The 19,547-nt window shown below is 35.7% G+C and overlaps 2 protein-coding genes across 4 annotated transcripts in view; one reads left to right on the top strand and one right to left on the bottom strand.

Annotated features, from left to right (window-relative positions):
- Positions 1-19,547, bottom strand: part of MCPH1 (microcephalin 1) — a 135,482-nt gene that overhangs the window by 49,107 nt on the left and 66,828 nt on the right. The gene's annotated exons all lie outside the window — the stretch shown is intronic.
- The window catches only part of ANGPT2 (angiopoietin 2), a 46,502-nt gene that overhangs the window by 11,346 nt on the left and 15,609 nt on the right, over positions 1-19,547 (top strand). The window contains exons 2-5 of one of the 2 annotated variants that reach the window (XM_005238132.3): positions 11,208-11,363; positions 13,523-13,644; positions 15,251-15,483; positions 17,741-17,868. In XM_005238132.3, the coding sequence (XP_005238189.1) occupies positions 11,208-11,363; positions 13,523-13,644; positions 15,251-15,483; positions 17,741-17,868 (639 nt within the window). The remainder of the gene's footprint in view (positions 1-11,207; positions 11,364-13,522; positions 13,645-15,250; positions 15,484-17,740; positions 17,869-19,547) is intronic. The other variant, XM_027787804.2, reaches the window with a different exon arrangement.

Below are 19,547 nucleotides of genomic sequence, written 5' to 3'. Positions count from 1 at the left end.
CAGGAGCACTGACGAGCTCAGCTCAAGAGGTGACTTTCCATCACTGCCTGAGTGCTCAGTGGGGCACCAGAGACGAACTTTTGGAAGCAATGGATAGATAGACTTTGCTTCTTCATTCTGTGCCAACAGACTAAACTGCCTGCTTTTGAAGGGATAATCCTGGCTATTGAGGCAAAAAATGTATTTTTTCTAATCAGGATTACCTGATTTTAAATACTTTTTTTTGTCTGCATCACATGCTACATGTTGTTTCTGCAGTATGCTGTCTATATGTGCTGATCTTACTTCCAAATATTTGTGTTTGTCCACTCTTAACACAGTAGCTTCCTGTTATCTTTCAAGCATGGAATTCCTCAGAAGCTTTTGCTTTAAACACTCTTAACTGCTAACGGAACAGCAAAAGGAAATAAATAAATGGCATTTGACAAGAACATACAAAGATGCTCGATTTTTTTTAAACTAAGCAGAGGTGACCACCTGAGCTTCCCTTACTCAGGGTGGCCCTTAGTGCTTTCTGTAATCAGTCAAGTCCATTTTGGTGTTGGGGTCCTGTTTCCCCTGCCCAGTGTTTCGGAAACCTCAGGGAAGCTCTCTGACAGGTCTGGTCTGGCAAGGGAGGAATTTTCAGTCCGGTGAAGATGTAGCAGCTCTTCAGACACACCACCTCCACTGTCCATCTAGCATATTAGCAACAGAAACAGAGGACAGAAAGATGCAGTGTGTCTTAAAAAAAAAAAGAACTACAGCACTTCAGAGGGGAAATCACCTCCCTCCCCCTGCAAATGTACAGGAAAATCAGTGCAAGTTCTTAGTAGAGAAACATAGTCCTTCAAAACTGAAATCAGCAGCTGACGTGTACTGTCTCAAAGTCTTGAGCATTCAGAAATTGGCAGGCCTTCAGCTCAAATGACTGGGTCTATCTTGGTAGCATCATCATTGAGGCTTCTTCTTCAAGAAAAGAAATCTTATAAAAGTTCCATAAACTATATTTAGAAACCACTATGTTGCAAAGTTTAAGAACTACTCAAAATGCTTTCAGTCTCCTTTATCTGTGAAGTTTTTTTTAAAAAAATCTAATGATTTTTCATGCTGAAAGATGCTCTGTGAACACAGCTTTGAAACAGGAGACACCCAGTTTTATAGCTTACAAAAGGGACTAATTGTATTCCACAGCTTCCTAACTAGTTTGATCCTTGAACTCCGAATCATTCTTCCTTCTGGTTGGAAGTGGAATGCAAGATGACTGCTTCCCTAGAAAGCAATGCAGAGAATGAACTGTGAATGCCTAGCTCTTTTTCACTTTCCCAATGACGTATTTTGAAAAGAGGAATTTGCTTCATATCTCCTCAAAAAATTGCAGTATGATTTGCTCCACTAAATCGTGAGCTGTTCGCTAAAATAGGCTTTTGTGTTGATAGAGAAATTCATAACAAAGTTCACTTGATATTGTAAGTTGAGGTAATAATAAATGGTTTTATATTGTGAAAAATCCGTGACATAAAAATTCGCTAAAAATGTCATAACGTTTGTAAGGCTACATAGCCAATGTCTTTCATGAAAAACATCGTAAGTACACCCACCAGCATACCTAATAGTAAGTTTATTTCAGCTGCCTATTGCTTAGTGGAATGGAAAAAATAGGCAAATGGGAAAGGATCACTTTAGATCTGGGATAGGAAGTGTTTATTCAGATGTGGGCTTTTTAGTGCAGAATCTCATTTTTACAGCAGTGCGGTGAAGTCCCAGTTTCCTGATGGTGGCATGGAAGTACAAAGTACAACTGAAAACATGTAGGCTTGTCTCCAAAAAGTTTGAATATTCAATTTGTGAAATTATAGCCCACTGCTACAACCTGGAATTTAAACACTAAATATTGATTGGCAGTATTTCTTATACCGTTAATAAATAAGGAATCCTAATTTTGAATATTGGTGGCTGGTTGCACAAAACAAGGAATATGTATAGTCATTTCAGTGAATGGTAGAAGCATCGTTGGCTTCTTGTCTTCCTGGCTTCAGTGCTACTGAACTTCGGCAAAATGCCATTCATGACTCACACTATTTATTTATTTATTCTTTATTTTTAGACTAATGGGAACTTTATGAATTCCTTCCCTGATTTCTAAGACAAATACCACTTAGCTGTGATCCTGAAAAACAGTGATTCAGAATCTTAGATTACTGCCTTAATGAATATCCTTAACTCTTAATGAGAACAGTTAATCACCAAATAGTTGATTTTAGTTCTGAAGATACTGTTGTTAAATTCTGATTGTAAATTATTTCTTCACCCATACAAAAATTCACACTGTTAAAAGGTTTGTCAAGTTGACTAGTTTCTATTTAACAGGTTTTTTTTAAATTTCAAGAATATTTTTCATTCGCAATTTTATTTACATCTCCTAAAAAAATGCACCATAAAACATATATGTATCATATATAGTATAATGAACATATGTCGTCCTCCAAGTAACAAACTACGTGAAAATGCACACAGTTAGGAAAGCAATGTCACGTGTACAAAACAAGCTCAGTGTCTGGAACAGTGGGAGCTCAGCTCTAAGATTTCCTTCAGGACAGTTTCAGCTGTAAGTCTCTTCCATTTTCCTGTGCACTTTTCTGCTTTTTCTAGGTCATCACATTTTGATGGTAACTTTTGTAGTTGGTTCAAAATGTATGGTAGAAAGTATTATCATGCTGTAATACCTTTTAGTGTTAGGTACAAAATACTTCCAGTCAAGAAGAAAGAGTGAAAGTAATTCTTCATAAATACTTGCCCAGACAATGAGGGCATTTCATGCATTTAATTTCATGTTATATTAATGAAGTATTTGTTTTTTATTCAAGTAGATTACTTTCAGTGAAGGAAGGGGGGGAGTTTTTTCCTTCTATTAGAAAGTATAAATTATAAAGCTATAACAAACAGCTTCCTCTAAATGAGGTGTAATCAGACATGAAAATAAGTTGGTAAGCTTTCATTTAGTGCACAGGTGCCATTAACTGAATCATCTCCCGCATATAATTTACTTTAAAGTCTGTATTTACTATTTTAAGAGTTAGCATTTAAACATTCAGCAATTTATTACACAATTTTAGCTTGAATATTTTCCAATAAATCACAGCTCACTTTCAGCTAGTATTCATTTATGTTACTTTCACCTTGTGTTTGCTGACAGGAAAATGAGATAAGAGAAAAATCTTAGCTGGAGGTCTGGACAGGCAGACATGCTCGATGGAGCATGTAAGAACCTAATAGCATAGAGACATCTCAAGCATTCCCATGTACATTCCCCAAAGATTTTTTCCTCTCCCTTGAGAAACAACACATAGTCCATCGGGACTTCCTGCCCCACGAAAAGGGGGAAAAAAAATAAAAGGCATCAGCAATATGTCTCTCCAGACATGATCACTTTTTTCTTCTGCAGTGTAGTAATTTTTTTTTCCAGAAGTTGCAAGCTACTGAAATTGATAACTGACCTTCAGAAAACAGAGAGAAATATTTTATTAAAAGCCGATTTAAAATAGCTTAACGTCTGATTGATAGAGATTGATGCAGTGCCCTTAAAAATGTGTTCCTTTAGGTCTGTCAGGATAAATGGATCTTGGAAGGGATAGTCATTTTTCCATTTTTATTCTAACCTTAGGCAGTAGCAACACTGATAGACTGTGAAAACAAGTAAGAAAAATATTTTAAAGAGAATAAAACTGTCTGCAAAACTCAAATTTTTAGTATTTTGTCTTCATAACACCAGTATGTTGCAGTGATGTGGAAATACAAATACAAGCATACCTGGAGCACCTAGCAATACGGTACTCCTTTCATTACATATATGCACATTAAGCAGCATGTGTGGCGTATATAGATAGGTAGGTAAAATAGTTTATATTGCCTATATGAAGTGCTGTGATGAAATCATGACAGTGTTTTCTTCTTTTTATAAAGCTTACATTACATTTCACTGTTATCCATGTTCAGTAGGATCCAAAAAAAGTTCCCAATAAACCCTAGTGTTCAGACAATTTACACTTCAAATAAACAATTTACATATTTAGTATTTTAATTGAAAGTGAAGTCTTTTAAAATACTCTGATAAAACTGTACTTTCTGTCTTTCTGTACAAAAATACATCTGTGAATCAGAAATTTAAGGATTATGTGGCATATATCTATGACTTCCTACAGTGAGACAGTTGCACATTGGGATGGATTTTGAAAAAAATGTTTCAAATTATGGGCTAAATTCTACTTCAGACAACTCATGAAGAAAACAGACATGGCCACAATCCAAAGAACACTGCCACGTCTGAAACAAGGGTAAAGGCAGCCAAGACCAAGCACTACTGGCTTAAAGATAACTCAGGGAGTATGCGAAGTAGGAAGGTCTCATCTGTACTCTGGAAAAGCATTCAGAAAAAGAACTGATGAGACTCATCAGCGAATTTCTTACTTTGCCCTGTCACTAGAACAAAGCAAAATGGATTACGGATGCTTAAGTTCATTTTCCATCTTGCTCACTTTTCTGTATAAAATAAACATCTTGGGGAACAAAATGTCAGGGTGATGGTCACAAGTGCTGAAAGGGCTGATTAAATTAATTTTAAATTCACAAAGATAGGTTTTGAATAAAGCACAAGACATTTTTAGTAGGGATGCAAGAACAGTAATTCAGAAAGCTTTTGACAGCTCAATATGTCAAACGCTGTAGCTTCAATGCATATTTAAAAAATGCCTAGCTGTAAATGTTGTATTTTCTGTTGCTAGGTTTTCTGCTGTATCTACTCCACTTTCAGAAATTCAAAACAAAAAATAGTGGAAGAGCACTACAGGCATGTCATTATCCCTGCAATTTTCACCGTATCTATATTAGATGACTGAGCATGCAATATGTGTTGTAATACCACCTGTTCAATATTTCTGCAAGTTCTTTTGAACTATTTTGTAAATTAACTCCTAAGCACAGTCAAGGTCTGAATAGAAATAGCTGTTTCTCATGGGGACCTTATGCATATTCTTTGGTTTTCCCCCTTGAAAATAGTTTTAGTTAAATCATTCCCTATTTATCAGCCTGCTGCTGCCAAGAATATGAAGGATCTGTAACTTCAAATTAATGGCAGGAAAACAATCACTTGTCACTGCAATCAGGAAGCTAATGACCCTCATATGCACAGATATCTTTAGGAGAACATTAGGCAAAGTCTGTATTTAAAACTTTAGCATATAATTTTAAGTCATGTTACTTCTTAAAATAACTTTTCTATGCTATCAGCAGCCACCAGTTATCTTAGTAAGTTTTGACATCTAGAAGAGATCCACAATCCTCAAACTTAACAAGAAATTGCCCCTTGTTTTCTTTTAGGTTAGTGCCTTCAGGTTTGGTCAATAATCCAACAACAGAGAGCTGGTGCAAGGACAGCAGCAGGAAGATGTGGCTGGGGCATGGAGGCGTATGACCTCTCCATTTGGCTAGCGGTCAGCTGTTAGATGGAATGACCAACCCAAATGCAGCTGAGCTTCATACAGTATATCACATAGCAGTTGCTGAGTCCATGGAGCTAGTGACATTTTTCATGCAATGAATCTGCTGATCTAAATACAGGGCTATAGAGATACGACTGCAGATAAACTTTGACCTCTTTGCTATTTCTCCTAGCAGGTACAGTTTTAGAATGGATGCTTTATTGTAAGAATAAAGATTATCTTCAGATTTCAGTAGACAAGTTGTAAGAAAGCCTAAAGAGAGTGATTTTGGGATTTTCTCAAACTTATAGATGAATTCCCTGAAACTGGTAAATTGCTTAGTCTAGGAATCCGTATTTGATTCAAGGAAAAAGATCCTGATAGAGTTTGATGATCTTAGGGGTGAATACAAAGGATCGTGCGTACTCCAGCCATCTACCTACTTCTTCTAGGGGACACAGCACTACATAGAAACTCACAATTAACATTAGCTCTCTCTGAAAATTAACATTCCAGTTTTACAGTTGACAGAATCAGATTATAAACATAAAGAAAATCACCAAACTTTACTTGGAAGGACTGCTCCAATAACTGACAAATTCTGTAAAATGAAACTAGCAGCCAGTACTATTTGTAGTATTTATATGGGGTAGCATTTGGCAAAGAAGGGATGTATGTATTCATATAGCTATAAGTGCTGCCAGGAACATGACCGTTCAATTTGTATAGACTAACCATTTGGCAGCAAAGAATAAAAGCAAGACCTCATTTATAACTTTAAATGAAAAAATGGTTAAGGTGTTGAGTTGAAGTGTCTACAAAATGCACAAATAAGTTACTGATACTTTGGAAAATTGTTGTGGCCATATTACAGAACTATACAATAGCAATCAGGAAGGCTCTTCGTTTAAATAAGTATTGGCAACCCTTCAAAAAGGATTAATACTATTATCTGCCAATGGTTAGAAAACAAATTTCTTTTAACAAATACTTTACATTTTGACTTTTATTTCTTGCCAGTTTTAAGCTTGCTTAAAAAAAGACAATCTTGGCTATAAAAGCAATATTTTAGAATGTGCTCCAATATGATTGATCTGTCCTCATTCTTTTGGCAACTTAAAGCATTTTCATCAGATTTTATTATTTTACATGATTTTAAGTAATAAAGCATGACAGCCCTAAACTGATGACCTTAGAGAATTTTGTCTCTAAAAACGCATCACCATATTACAAACCTTAATTGTAATTTTTTTAATTTTCCCAGCTGTTTTTGCAGTTTAAGCGTACTTTAAGAGACATGCTTCTTCCCATCTGTGCTTTCATTTTTATATTTACTTTCTTCAGGAATATATGCCAGGCAAAGTCTTACACAAAAAATAGAACATGTCATGATAACATCCCACGAAGAATCACTGAAATGCTATCAATTATTTCTTTTTTCAAATCTGAACGTATTAATACCTCTTTCCCTCTCCCCTGCAATTTTCTTCAGATTGATTGGCTGACTCCTCAAAAGCAGAATTTCTGAAAGAAAATGCATCACTAATAGTCAGCTATCAGGTTTTGACAATTACTTTGTCCAAAATAACCATCATGTGATCAAGGTTAACATTTATCAACACAAGTCTTATATGCCAGCTATTAATTGATTTTCAAAAAAGAGATTAAAAATTATCTTCCCATAACTAGGCATGTGCAAAGGAGAAATGGTGGCAAATAATCCCTGCTGGACCTTCCGCTTTTGAACAAAGTACTGGAGAAGATAGACATATTGCTTAAACTGCCAAGCTTCTGAACTCATGGACGGGGACTGAAGTATTTCATTCCTGTGCCCTTCCCTCTTGTAAATGATGCAAGCTATTCTCCCCTCTTCAGAAATTCTGAGTGTGCTACTGCTTATAAAGGAAGGAGGCTCCTTGGCAGGAACTGATGAATAGTACGCTACAAAGCGTGCCACAAAGAACGGCAGTCCTGCGAAATGGCTGCTAATCCTCAGTGTTGTCGATGAAGCTCAGCCTTGGCTGCCTTAACTGGAGCCTGTATTGAAATCAAGTTCTTCCACCTCTCCCTCAGGGAGACCCACGGGCCTTGCTTTCTCAAAGTATGTAATGGGAATACGTTCTGCTCTTGCTAAGCTTAGTGGGAGACGATAGGCGTTTTGGATTGAAAGTAATTATTTTGTTTAAGAGAGTAAGCACCTGCCACTAGGGCGGGGTGGGGGGAGGAAAAAAAGTAGTTGTAAAAAGGCCTACTTTCTATGGTTTTGCATTGTACGATATATAAGCAAAGCGGGATGCGTGTGTATCTTGGTTCAGGTCAGGAAAAAGGATTTCATGATGTGTACACGCAGAGAATGCACAAAAGTGGCAGAGGATTAGTGAATACTACGGAAGGAACAGAAGGGGTTTATGTAATCATGCTTTGTAGGGTTTTTAGGGAACAAAAAAACCCACAAGAAGCTCCAAAGCCACTTAATAGGTCAGTATCATTTTGATGCTTCGTGTTGCTCTAAATTAGAATAAATGAGCCAGGTTATGAAACTGGCTTTTGATCTTAAAATAAATCCTTTTTCATGTTCGTATCATGCTTTCAAGGAAGAACAAATACCATATTCCCTAAGTTACTTATTTAATATTTTTAAGTTGAAAAACAGATGTGAAGACAAACTGTTAAACCAGAGTCAAGAGAATATTTCAATAATTTAGAATACATCCCATAAATGAGATTATTGGAAAGAGGTTAGATACTTGGAGATAGGCTTACATTTACAGCTATTCAAATAAGAAAAATTATGAAACTGCAGGTCTGTGTGTCCAAACAAAACTGCTTTCTAAGGTTGCAAGCACAGTGACAAGGGGTATAAAAATCTGGCAACCAGAACCACCAGATGCCTGAAGCTGTAATCACAGGTTTTGCATACCATAATCAGAGCAACCTTAACAGCTCTGTGTTTTAACTGAGCAATTGCCTAAGCCTACTGTAAAATGTTTACCTTACCTTTAAGCCCAGAATTAACTAATTTTCTAGTAGTGTGTTTTGGAATAACCCAGTGATAACATTCTCAAAGAAATCATGCAGTTCTTTGATCTTACTTGCAGAGATTACCTTGCTGAGATTCTCATTCTGATCTCTCTCTAGCGAACAAGGAACCAACCTTGAAGAATGAGGGTTTTATATCCACAGTTATTTTATGAAAGATCAAAGTTCTTGACGAATCTTTCTTTGTTCATCTATTTATTGCCTTCTTTCTTTCATTTGTGGGCCTTTTTTTCTGAATTCAAGGAGACGCAATATTTTCCATGCTTTCTTACATGGTACCTGTCTGATACCTGAGATGTCACACTTATTTTTCTTTTTGTATATGTCCTTCCCCCCCGCAATGTCCCTTCGAAATGCAGATACACACTGAGTCCACCAGGCGAGGCCATATCCTTGATCTTTATAAAGGTATTACCATGCTTGACTGTGATACTGAGGCAAAATGCTTTCTGAAGATCTCCGTTTTCTTTTAACAGAGGTGCATTTCAGCAAAGGTCTTTTCCAGGTTGTCTATAATGATGTTCAGTTCTCCAGTTTCAGTAGCTAAAGTTAATTTGGACTCAAATTGTTTAATCCCCAGATGCAGATGTTTTCAGAGGGACACATTTTAATTGCTGTTCTCAGCCTTCATGGAGCAGCATCTAACTTTAGTGAAAAATTACTTATTTTTGTCTATATACAAGCCTTCAGAATTTTGCACATCTCCTTGGACCATGGTGTACTAAATACCATCTTGCACTGCTTTTTAAATTAATTATCACTATACTCCAACATCTCATATCCTAATCATCAAGGACACAATTAAAAGCCACTGATCTTAGGTCAGCAGAAAAGAAGCAGCTGACCTAAAAGATGTCACCAAAGTTTTAAAAAAATTCCAACATGTTTGGTCGAAGTAGATTTATCTATGTGTGAGGAAGCTTTTGAAAGTGAGAAAAATCCAGAAGCAAAAGGTATCACTTGAGAACTGATCCTGTGAATAGGGAACAAGTCTGCCACGGTGTGATGGCGATCAAAGATACCCATGTTAAATTATCATGCCAAAACCCAGCTGATTGTATGTTTACTTTTAGTATTCAAAAAGGTTATTAGGCAAAGAGCATGGCAAGGCTGTCTAAAGGCTACTGTTAAATCCTTGTGGTACATCTGAGAAGTAAGTACACTTATGCAGCGGTATAGTAGATAGTCAAAGCTCGTGCCAGGCTGCGATCTCTGTTGTGCATTGCAGTTCACCAGCTGCATGGGGAGAATGGAATGAACAAACAAATACTGCTTTGAAAGTTTGGTCACGCTGGACAAAAAGAAGTGATGCTTGCCTCAAACTAAGGATATACTTCCAGTTTTAAAGGTTCTAACTTCCTAATACATCCTGTTTTCTTCACTTACCACTGTAAAAAAACAACTGTGAAATCAGAAAGAAAAAAAAAATCCAGTCCTTGCCTAAGTAATATTTAAGGGGGAGACATTCCAAGCTGGTGGATCTGCTGCTTGATCTTTAGCTGGTCAGAAGTGGAATGGCTCCATCTGAACAGTGGTTTGATGAGAGTATTAAATAATAAGCTGCTTTTTCCTCACTGATACAGAAAGGAGCCATACAATAATGTTCAAAGCTCCTCCTCACTCCAAGCCATTATTCATATCAAGATAGCATTAGCAAAATAATACTTTTTTTTTTTTAAAAAGAAAAAAGATAGCAACCTGTTTGACCATTTTCCATAGATCAGGAATTTGTGACGTTTTATAATTTGTGCCCAATGACACTAGCTATTTGTTACTAGCTAGTATCCTTTTTGTAGGTACAGCATGAAGATCAGAAATGATAATTGTTCTTTTGCTACAACAGTGTTGGAGTGAAGTAGAAGTTTGATTCTAGAAATTTCTCCAGTCAATGAAAAAACAAGAAATCCAAGTGGCCTGGATTTTTAAGAGTTCAAACATGAGCAGTGACTCATGAAAGAAATATGAAATATTTGCAGACTTATTGAGAAAATGATATTAAAGGAGCATGGAGAAGAGTCAGACTACTTTTGGATAATCCAGACACATGGAAAGACAGACTTCATGGAAGGTTACTTGAATTTTCTCCATGCTACTTATCTTCCCCTTGCTTTCCTTGAAAGCAGTGTACTCTTATAAAATGACTAACAAAAAAAGCCTTATTAAACACAGAAATTACTTCAGAATCAAGTATTTAAAAGTTTTTGCATTCCTAAATATTAAGCGTTTGAAGTATTTATAAGTTTTCTTACTGTTTCATGTCTTTATTTGAAATTCTCTCTGATAAAAATGCACATATGACAGTGTAAAATGGTATCTGATCTCATCTCTGACTTCTAGATGACTAAAATCCTAAAGTTTTGTCTTCTAAAAAATTCCCATCACTGCCAAAGCTGGTGAAGCTCCTCTGATGGTTACAGTACTGAGAGCACTAAGGCAGGAAAGCTTCCAAACCCTTGCAAGCATTCTTGCCACCGTGCCTTCTACCTACCTCCTGCAAATCTGTGTTTGTGCCTCAGAAAATGCATGGGCACACATTCCTTATCGTATTTGTCCTTCCTTTCACAGAGCTTAACATTGGGAAACCTCACTTAAATGCATAACAGACAAGGAACAAATTTGTTTAGCAAGGCAGCCAGCAGGCTTGCTGTACTACCACCCCCCACCCCCCCCATTTAAAGAATGCAACTATCTTCTCTTTCCTTTCCCATGTAGCTTGAGAATTACATCCAAGACAGTATGAAGAAAGAAATGGTAGAGATCCAGCAAACTGCAGTGCAGAACCAGACTGCAGTAATGATTGAAATAGGCACAAACTTACTAAATCAAACAGCTGAACAGACCCGCAAATTAACAGATGTTGAAGCACAAGTAAGTAATGAATTTCAACCTAAAAATGCTTCTGCTTCCTAAACATTTGCGACTATACGTTTAACACAGTTTAGTGTTACATTATTCAGTTCAACAATTAGAAATCAATCATTACAATCAACAGCTCTACCCAGCTTAAGGAAACACTACTATTTGGTAATACATAGTTCCATGTCAAGCCCACTGTTGTCACTTGAAAGATTTCCATTACAGCAGGATTTGAAGTATGTCTAGCAGGGCAATTGTTACATTAATCTTTAAAGATAATGTACTTAAAACTACTATACTATATCCAAGCATCAGTTGGGTACTAGTGTGCTTTTATACAACCCTGGTTGTGTATCTCTGTTGATTATTCACATGTCACCACCAGATCTTTGCTAAAAAGAGAGTTCCTTCAGACTACCTTTGTTCCATTTACCAGTCTAATTGCTTTTTTACATTTACATTTTCTTTTGTATTTTTTATAACTTATCAAGAAAAATGTGTCTTTTTAATGAATGTTTTCACATATACTGTAAGTGGGATAACAATTAAGTTCCAGTGCAATGCACTGTATTACTGTTATTTAACAGAGGTATAAGTAAACACATCAGAGGTGAATTGAGAAAAAAGGAATTAGGAAGAGGCTAGAAAAGTATATCCATACAGATGTAAACTTGTCTACCATTGCTATTATTCTCTAAATTATTTCAAACAAAAAATTTAATGTGTTTACCTTTTATTACTGCTTGAATTAAAAAGCGTTAACTACAAGACATTCTGTGAAAACAGAATGCAGATTTTAGTATGTTATAAGGGCAAGCCCAATCAATGTAGAATGGTATGTATTTGTAGTTTTGCTGACTTGGTAGGAAAATTCAGATATATAATTGCCAAAACAAATAATGAACATAGCATGCAGCACATAACATTTTATATAATGTAAATAGCATGCAAACCCTAAAATCTTTGGTAAACGTTTTACTAGCTGTAGAATTCATCCAATGAATTAAATTACATTTTTTAATCTAAACCAAGCCTTTGTGAACTCTTTAATAAAGTGATAGTTCATAGCTCACAGATGTACTGAATTCAGCTCTCTGACTGCATTATTCAGGAGCCCAGTATTTTGCACATGCTGAGAAAATGTATTTATTCATTCACAGTAATGTCTTTATGGAAATTATTCAATTATTTTCCGCTTAAAGGAAAATCATCACTGTAACTTTCTTTCTCTGCTTGAAATTACTGGTGACTGGGTTAAGGGCTTAATTAACAACATAAGGAAATTAACCAAACAATTGCTCTCTCAAGGACACTTACTTTTGGCAATAGTTTTCAATTACACTTAAGTGTGAAATCATGTCCTGAATGACTGTTTAACGTGAAGGACATGAGTAATCAATTCTTCCTGCCAAGAAAAGCCAAATTCTGCTGAATTAAAAAAACCTGTTCTAAAACAATGAGAAAATATTTCTAGAAAACATGCCTCAAAGTAATGTAATCCGATACAAACAAAAAAAAATATCTTTCATGCTTCCTAATACCTGCATTTCTTCATTTAAGGATGCAAATAAATTTAGACTGTAAACAGTACATATAGAAGAGGTAACATTAAAATGTAAGGAATGAATCAATAAAAGTGTGGTTCACATGATAAACGCTTTAAAATACAATTTGGGATTAAGGAAAATAGCTAAAACAGAACTATCTAATAATTCCAGGACTGGGCCAAAGACAGAACTATCTAATAATTCCAGGACTGGGCCAAGATTTCAACCACTGAGAGATATGGTTGTTTCTACACCAGACTGAGAAAACAACTCAAATTATTCTTTGAATAACCACCATAAGATTTCCAGTAATGAAATAAGCATGTCATAACAGAGGGGAATGTATGACAGAAAAACTAAAGTACACAGTAACTCTCAGACATTGATGAGAAAGATAACATACTACTGAAATTTTCCCAATGATATATGGTGGTGTAACAACAGTCATTACAACTCTGTGTATTCTTCTCCATTCTAACTCTATGAGCATTTGTGCCCAAATTAAGCAAAGATATTTTCTTCGTTACAGGCTTGAGTAGAGATTTGCATGATGTCATAACATAAATTACAATCTATTTAAAAGAAGTATCACAATTTTAAAATATTTTTATCAATTTTATTTAGGTATTAAACCAGACAACCAGACTTGAACTTCAGCTTTTGGAACACTCTCTTTCAACAAACAAACTAGAAAGACAGATTTCAGATCAGACCAATGAGATAACTAAATTACAAGAAAAAAACAGGTAAGTTTGCCAATCAACCTGATAAAATGCTATTCCCTGAAGGAGTCTTCTAAAGGTTTTAGAAACAAATGTACTCGAGTAGGAAAAAAAGGCCTTGTACAGAAGCTCCACACACCCAGCTGTGCTCATTACGAAGGTCATGTATTATTTAAGGCCTAGAATCATGCAGGCTTATTCTTCTTGTGTTCTATTCATATACATTCTTCGCTACTGAAAGTTCTCCTTTATATGATGAACTTCAGCTTAAACCTGAAATACTTCAATTGTAGCCCATTTATCGTCTTCTTCAGGTTTATCCAGATGAAGTTACGGATTATGTAATCTGACTCAAACTAATCCAGTGCGACCACATCTGTAAAACTTTTATTTCCACATAGTACATAGCTATCCTAATACATAATCAGGTCATTGCCACAGTTTTTTCTGGTGAGAAAAGTCAAATCTACTCAATACTCAATGTTCCTTACTAGTCAATCTTTTGAAATTCAGACCGATATTCAGCTATTACTCCTGTCCGTTTCTGTACTCAGCTGTTGTCCAAAGGCTCATACCTTTTTTTCAGCTAGTTTCATTTTTGTATCACAGGGGTCTTATTTTACTTCTGGCAATAAATAATTTACAGAGAAATCTAAAAGCAACAATAACAGTAAGTTTTCTCCTTCAAAGCCGTGTTTTCCAATGAGAACCATATGTGCAAAGTGCTTTTTATTTTGAAAGAATTATCTTAAACCCAGGAGACATGTTTTGACATTTTTGTTCACTACTCTACTACGTTTATACATGCTCCCTAAAGGTTTTATCTGCCAGCTTAATAAGAACAAGCATCCTTATCAAAAAGCAAATACTGAATTTTAAAATACCACTATTTTTTGTGTTGAACTCAGCAAACATTAGACTACCCTTGTAAAACCAACATAAATACAAAGCATTGTTTCTTCACCTAACAAAAGACAATCTGAAATCGAGCTAATCTGCTTGAGACTTAATTATAAAGTTCAAGATTTTTTTTTCAATAACAGCAGTGGATTTGAGGTGAACTTCTCCCTTCTGGCCATGCACCTTTTAATCAGCTTTCTCAGAGTCTACATCAGAATAATTACCAATGAAACAGTGCTCCAGGCAGCCACCTACTTACTCCAGCTCCAGAACTGGAGATGGGTAACACATCTTCAAGGAACTATTTGCATGTTTCCCTGTCTTATGGCCATAACATTTATTTAAGTGTGTATTTTACTATAATTACAAGACATTTGAAAAGTTCATAGGCTCATCTTTAAATAAGTTTCATTTTTTAATAGGATAAAACCATGAAATCTTCCACAATATGTTTCCTTTCATAATGCTGAATTTTAAACCACCCAACTGTTATGCTTTAAAAGCCTGCAATACAGACTATAGTAAATAAAGTTAATTAATGTATTAATAACATAAATTAAAGCATATGTATCAAACTAAACTCATCTTTTGTTTAGCTTTCTACTGCATGCACGGCATCAGAGAATGCAGTTGAGTACTTATGAAGAAAGAAACTTCTGTAACAGTCATGACTGTCTTTACATCAGCTCAAAATTGTTTATGGGGAGCCTAATGGTAATCTTTTATTTAGCTTTCTAGAGAAAAGAGTTCTTGAGATGGAAGACAAGCACACACTTCAGCTGAAGTCAATAAAAGATGAAAAAGATCAGCTTCAAGTCCTGGTAGCCAGACAGAATTCTATAATAGAAGAACTAGAAAAACAGTTAGTTACAGCTACAGTAAACAACTCAGTTCTGCAAAAACAGCAACATGATCTGATGGAGACTGTTCATAACTTGCTTACTATGATATCTACACCAAACTGTAAGTAAAAGCAGACGTGCTTATATCATTTAAGTGACATTCCCTAACTTGTGTACATTATTACCTATAAAGTCTTAGAACCAGTTTCGCCACACTTCTGCTTTTCCAAAACTGTATAAATATATTTTTTTTGCCTTAAATTCTGCATACGAGTTAATTAACCTGGTTTTCAGGGGTGGGGGAGAACAACCGCAACATCTATGTCATTTCTTTTCCACATTTTATTCATATTCTGTGGTTTGTATTGGCTTGCCTGCCCACTTGTCCAGTGGTTCAACAAAACACAGAGATGCCAAGAATCATTCGTCTCACGTGGCATTCATTCATCTGGCAATACACATTCCCTTGACCATATGTCTAGGTTAGACTGCATGATGTAGGCCTGTAGCTTTTCTTCCTGGCTTGCAGAGGTTGCTTCTGCTGCCTCTTAATTGCTCTATGCACACAGAGTTGATCAAAGAAAGGACAAATCATAGTGGCTATTAAAGGCAAAGGAATCAGTACCAGCCCAGTTTTCAGCAGCCCTAAACAACACAAAGCACCAGCGCAGGGCAGCAGGTAGTCCCCAAAGTCCTCCAGTCTTTCACTGAAGCTTCCCTGTTCATCTTAAATATCCTTCAGCCTAGCAAATTTTATAGGCAATAATCTCACCCCTAAATGCCTGACAGCCCTGCAACAAATCATAGCCACGGAGCATAGCTTCCAAATTTATGCAGATTCACATGCTCCATAAAAAAATCCACACAAACCATAAACTGAAAGTTATGGCTAAACAGGATTTCAACAAATGAACAAATTCCTTATCTTGAATTTCATGTCTGATACAGAACTCTGACGAAGTAAGAAGGTATGGCTACTCTTTATAAAAGAGTAAAGAATCTGCCATGTTTGCCTATAAAATTCTCAGGGCTGGAAATGCACAAGCATATGGAACATCTAATAAAGGTTTTAAAATTAAATACTAGGAGAATTTAAAAATAGTTGTCATTACAACTGAAAAGACAGTATAGACGGACTATGCTACATCACTATAATGTGTTGGATCACAGAAAAGGAAAAGGGTGTTTGGAAGTCCTCACTTTCAGGAGTGTCCTAAATAATACAATGTAGGTTTTTCTAAACAAAGCAAATCCCAAGTTTTTTGTCTTAGTAACTGACACTACCCCCTTAAATACCATTACCAAGGCTGTACATGTTCCTGCTGATGTTATCTGCTATGCTAGTGCACAAATAAGTAAACAAGTCAAAGTAATGTTGGCTACAACACTGTTAAACCCAGAGTGGAAAAAATAATGAGTGTTTGCCAAAAAGACAAAATTAGCAGGGAAAGCTTCTAAGACAGTATACAAACAATAGAGTGTGGAAAAGCAATTAAAACACTGAATGTGTTATTTTTATATTTAAGGCAAAGCACGTAAACAGGTAAATCATGAATAAGCAAGCTAAAAAGAACATAATAAGCAACTGTAATATAAGCATGTATTTATATGGCACCTAGAACTTTGTACTAACTGGCTGTGCTTGTTAGATTAAATTAAAAGGGAAAATACACAGGACCAACCCCAAAAGGGTCAAATATGAAATATCAGTCAGCAGGCAAAATGCCAGGAAATTCCAATCTCCATAGTTAATAAAGAACTGAACAAAAAGATGAGCCTCAGATTGTTCTGTAAAATAAGAAGGCTTAGCCATATTAAAATACACTTTTTACACAAATGAATTCCAGAAGGGATATATCCTTAGTGGGTCGGGCTGAGATACCAGGCTTCAGGCTGATATATACAAAACTGTTCCTGCTCAACACAGGGGAAAAAAAACCTACCCAGAACTTCGTAAGAGTAGTTATTCCAGTCAGCTGTATTGTAAAAGATTCCATAATTCTGGCAAAAGGTCATTATTAATATAATCAGTTGCTAGTTAGATGTTTGTAATAGTAGTTAATGCATGCAGAGGTTGTGATGCACGTAGGAGCATACCAAAGGCCACGAAATGAATGAAAGCAGAAACTGTTCAACTGGATGAAGTGCTATAGCCTAAGTTTTCTTATTCAACATATTAATAAGTGTCAGCACTTTTCAACCTGTCAAGCAGCCACAGTCGTATCAGAATAATGTCTCTAAATAATATAAAGTAACAACACACATAATTAATACCTTGATTTGTCATTTTTTTCAGACCCAGGCATATTTTTCAGAACCGCAAAGCTTTAAGCTGATTGCACTATTAATGCCTTCAATTTCTGTTACATTTTTAACAGCTAAGAACAACTTCATAGCTAAAGAGGAGCAAATCAGCTTCAAAGACTGTGCTGAAGCTTACAAATCTGGACTGACGACGAGTGGAATCTATACTTTAACAGTTCCCAACACTGTGCAAGAAAAGAAGGTAGGATAGCTATAAAGTGCTACCTAGGCATAGCGTGTGTTAAACAGTTATTTGATCTGGTAAATAGGCTATTTTAAAAGCTAGTTAATAGTGAAGTTTATTACTTACCATGTTTTTTTATAAGCTTTTCATCACTTACAGACCTGAGTATCTCACAAGAAGAAGAAAGTCCTAAAGGTGAAATCTTGACTCAGTTGAAATGAATGAGCATTTATTGTTCATTTCAGCATGCCAGAATTTCATTCTTTATTTCCACATAATTAACTCAATTAAAGCAATATAGTACTGCAATTTCTTTATAAAATCTCGTAACTCCAACACAGTTGCTCTGCATGATCAGCAGTCTCCTGTCTCCTCTAAGTTCATAGTTCCTCCATATGCCCAAGTCCCTTCAGGTGGTGCAAGGATGTATAATCAGGGCCATAGAAGAGTACTCATGGATGTGTACTCACGTAAGCAGTCTACTAGTACTGGACTCATGTGTGGGTGCCAGTGCTTTGTTACACAGAGTTTTAAGGGCATTTATGTAACAATTAGATTAGCACTTACATCAGCACAGCTGACACTGGGTAACAGAGGACTTTCCTGGAAAATACTGCCCAGATTTAAATAAAAGTTGAGAGTTTGCAGTGGTTTCACTAGATCAGTTTGAATTCTTTATGGATATCTTTTTCCCCTGTGTGTCCAACTGAAATGAACTTCAATGTCAATTTAAATTACCGTAATACACCATACCTCAGTAGAAGAGACCTTGAGCTAAAAATGGCCCTCAGTGGATGAAACACGATGTCTGATGGAGATGCTCCATCTACTGAAGTAAATAAAATGATAAAGCTTCAGATATTGTAATTCAGTTGAAACAATCAATAGACTCTGAAAGGGAGAAAAGTCCCAGGTGGATTGTGAGGATAACGAATAAAAAATTCCAGTGAGCATTCTGAGGAGAGGGGCTCAAATGATGAACGTTTGTTTCCAAATTTTCAGACACAGCAGTCTGAGGCAGCTAAGGGACATCTGAATATAAATAAAAATGCTTAATATATTTCTTAGACAAACACTAAATAATTTTCTAATCTTATAAATATAAGTACAAATTCTATAATTTCATATTGTAGACATTTCCTTACAAGAAGGAAGTATTTTATGGAATTCCTAAAGCTCTACTAATAATATCAGAAATACTTGGGGAAAAAAAACCCTAACAGAAAATGTACAAAAACAGAGGAAAATGAGGGCACATGTGGAAAAGCAACGAGTAAAACTCTGCCAGAGAAAGCATTTTTTTTCCCCAAAGTTTTCATAGAAAAGATTTAGAAGTTAAGTTCACGAGTGACTAGTCTTTGAAATGCTAGAACTTCATCTAGCCCAAGCCAGACTTTGTGATCTTTACACTTAAAAAGCTCTCAACTAAAGGAAATATCCAATTTGTTTGGGTAAAACCTATAAAATACAACACATCAAACCTGCAATTTTTGCAGAGATCATCTAGTGAAATTTTATCTGTGGTCTGCTTGTCTTGGAGAGTAAAAAGATAAAAAAGGAAGAAAAAGACTGTTTTTCCTTTGAAATAGTCTAGTCTATAGTCAATACATCTGTTTCACAGGAAAATTAGTTACATAAGGTACAATAAAGTGTTTTATTACACATGAAGCAGAAGAGTGTTTAAATAGCATAGATAT

The sequence above is a fragment of the Falco peregrinus genome, chromosome 7 (assembly GCF_023634155.1).
Source record: "Falco peregrinus isolate bFalPer1 chromosome 7, bFalPer1.pri, whole genome shotgun sequence".
Lineage (NCBI taxonomy): Eukaryota > Metazoa > Chordata > Aves > Falconiformes > Falconidae > Falco > Falco peregrinus.
Note: the sequence above shows the minus strand (reverse complement) of the source record. Positions and strands in the feature narration are given on the sequence as shown.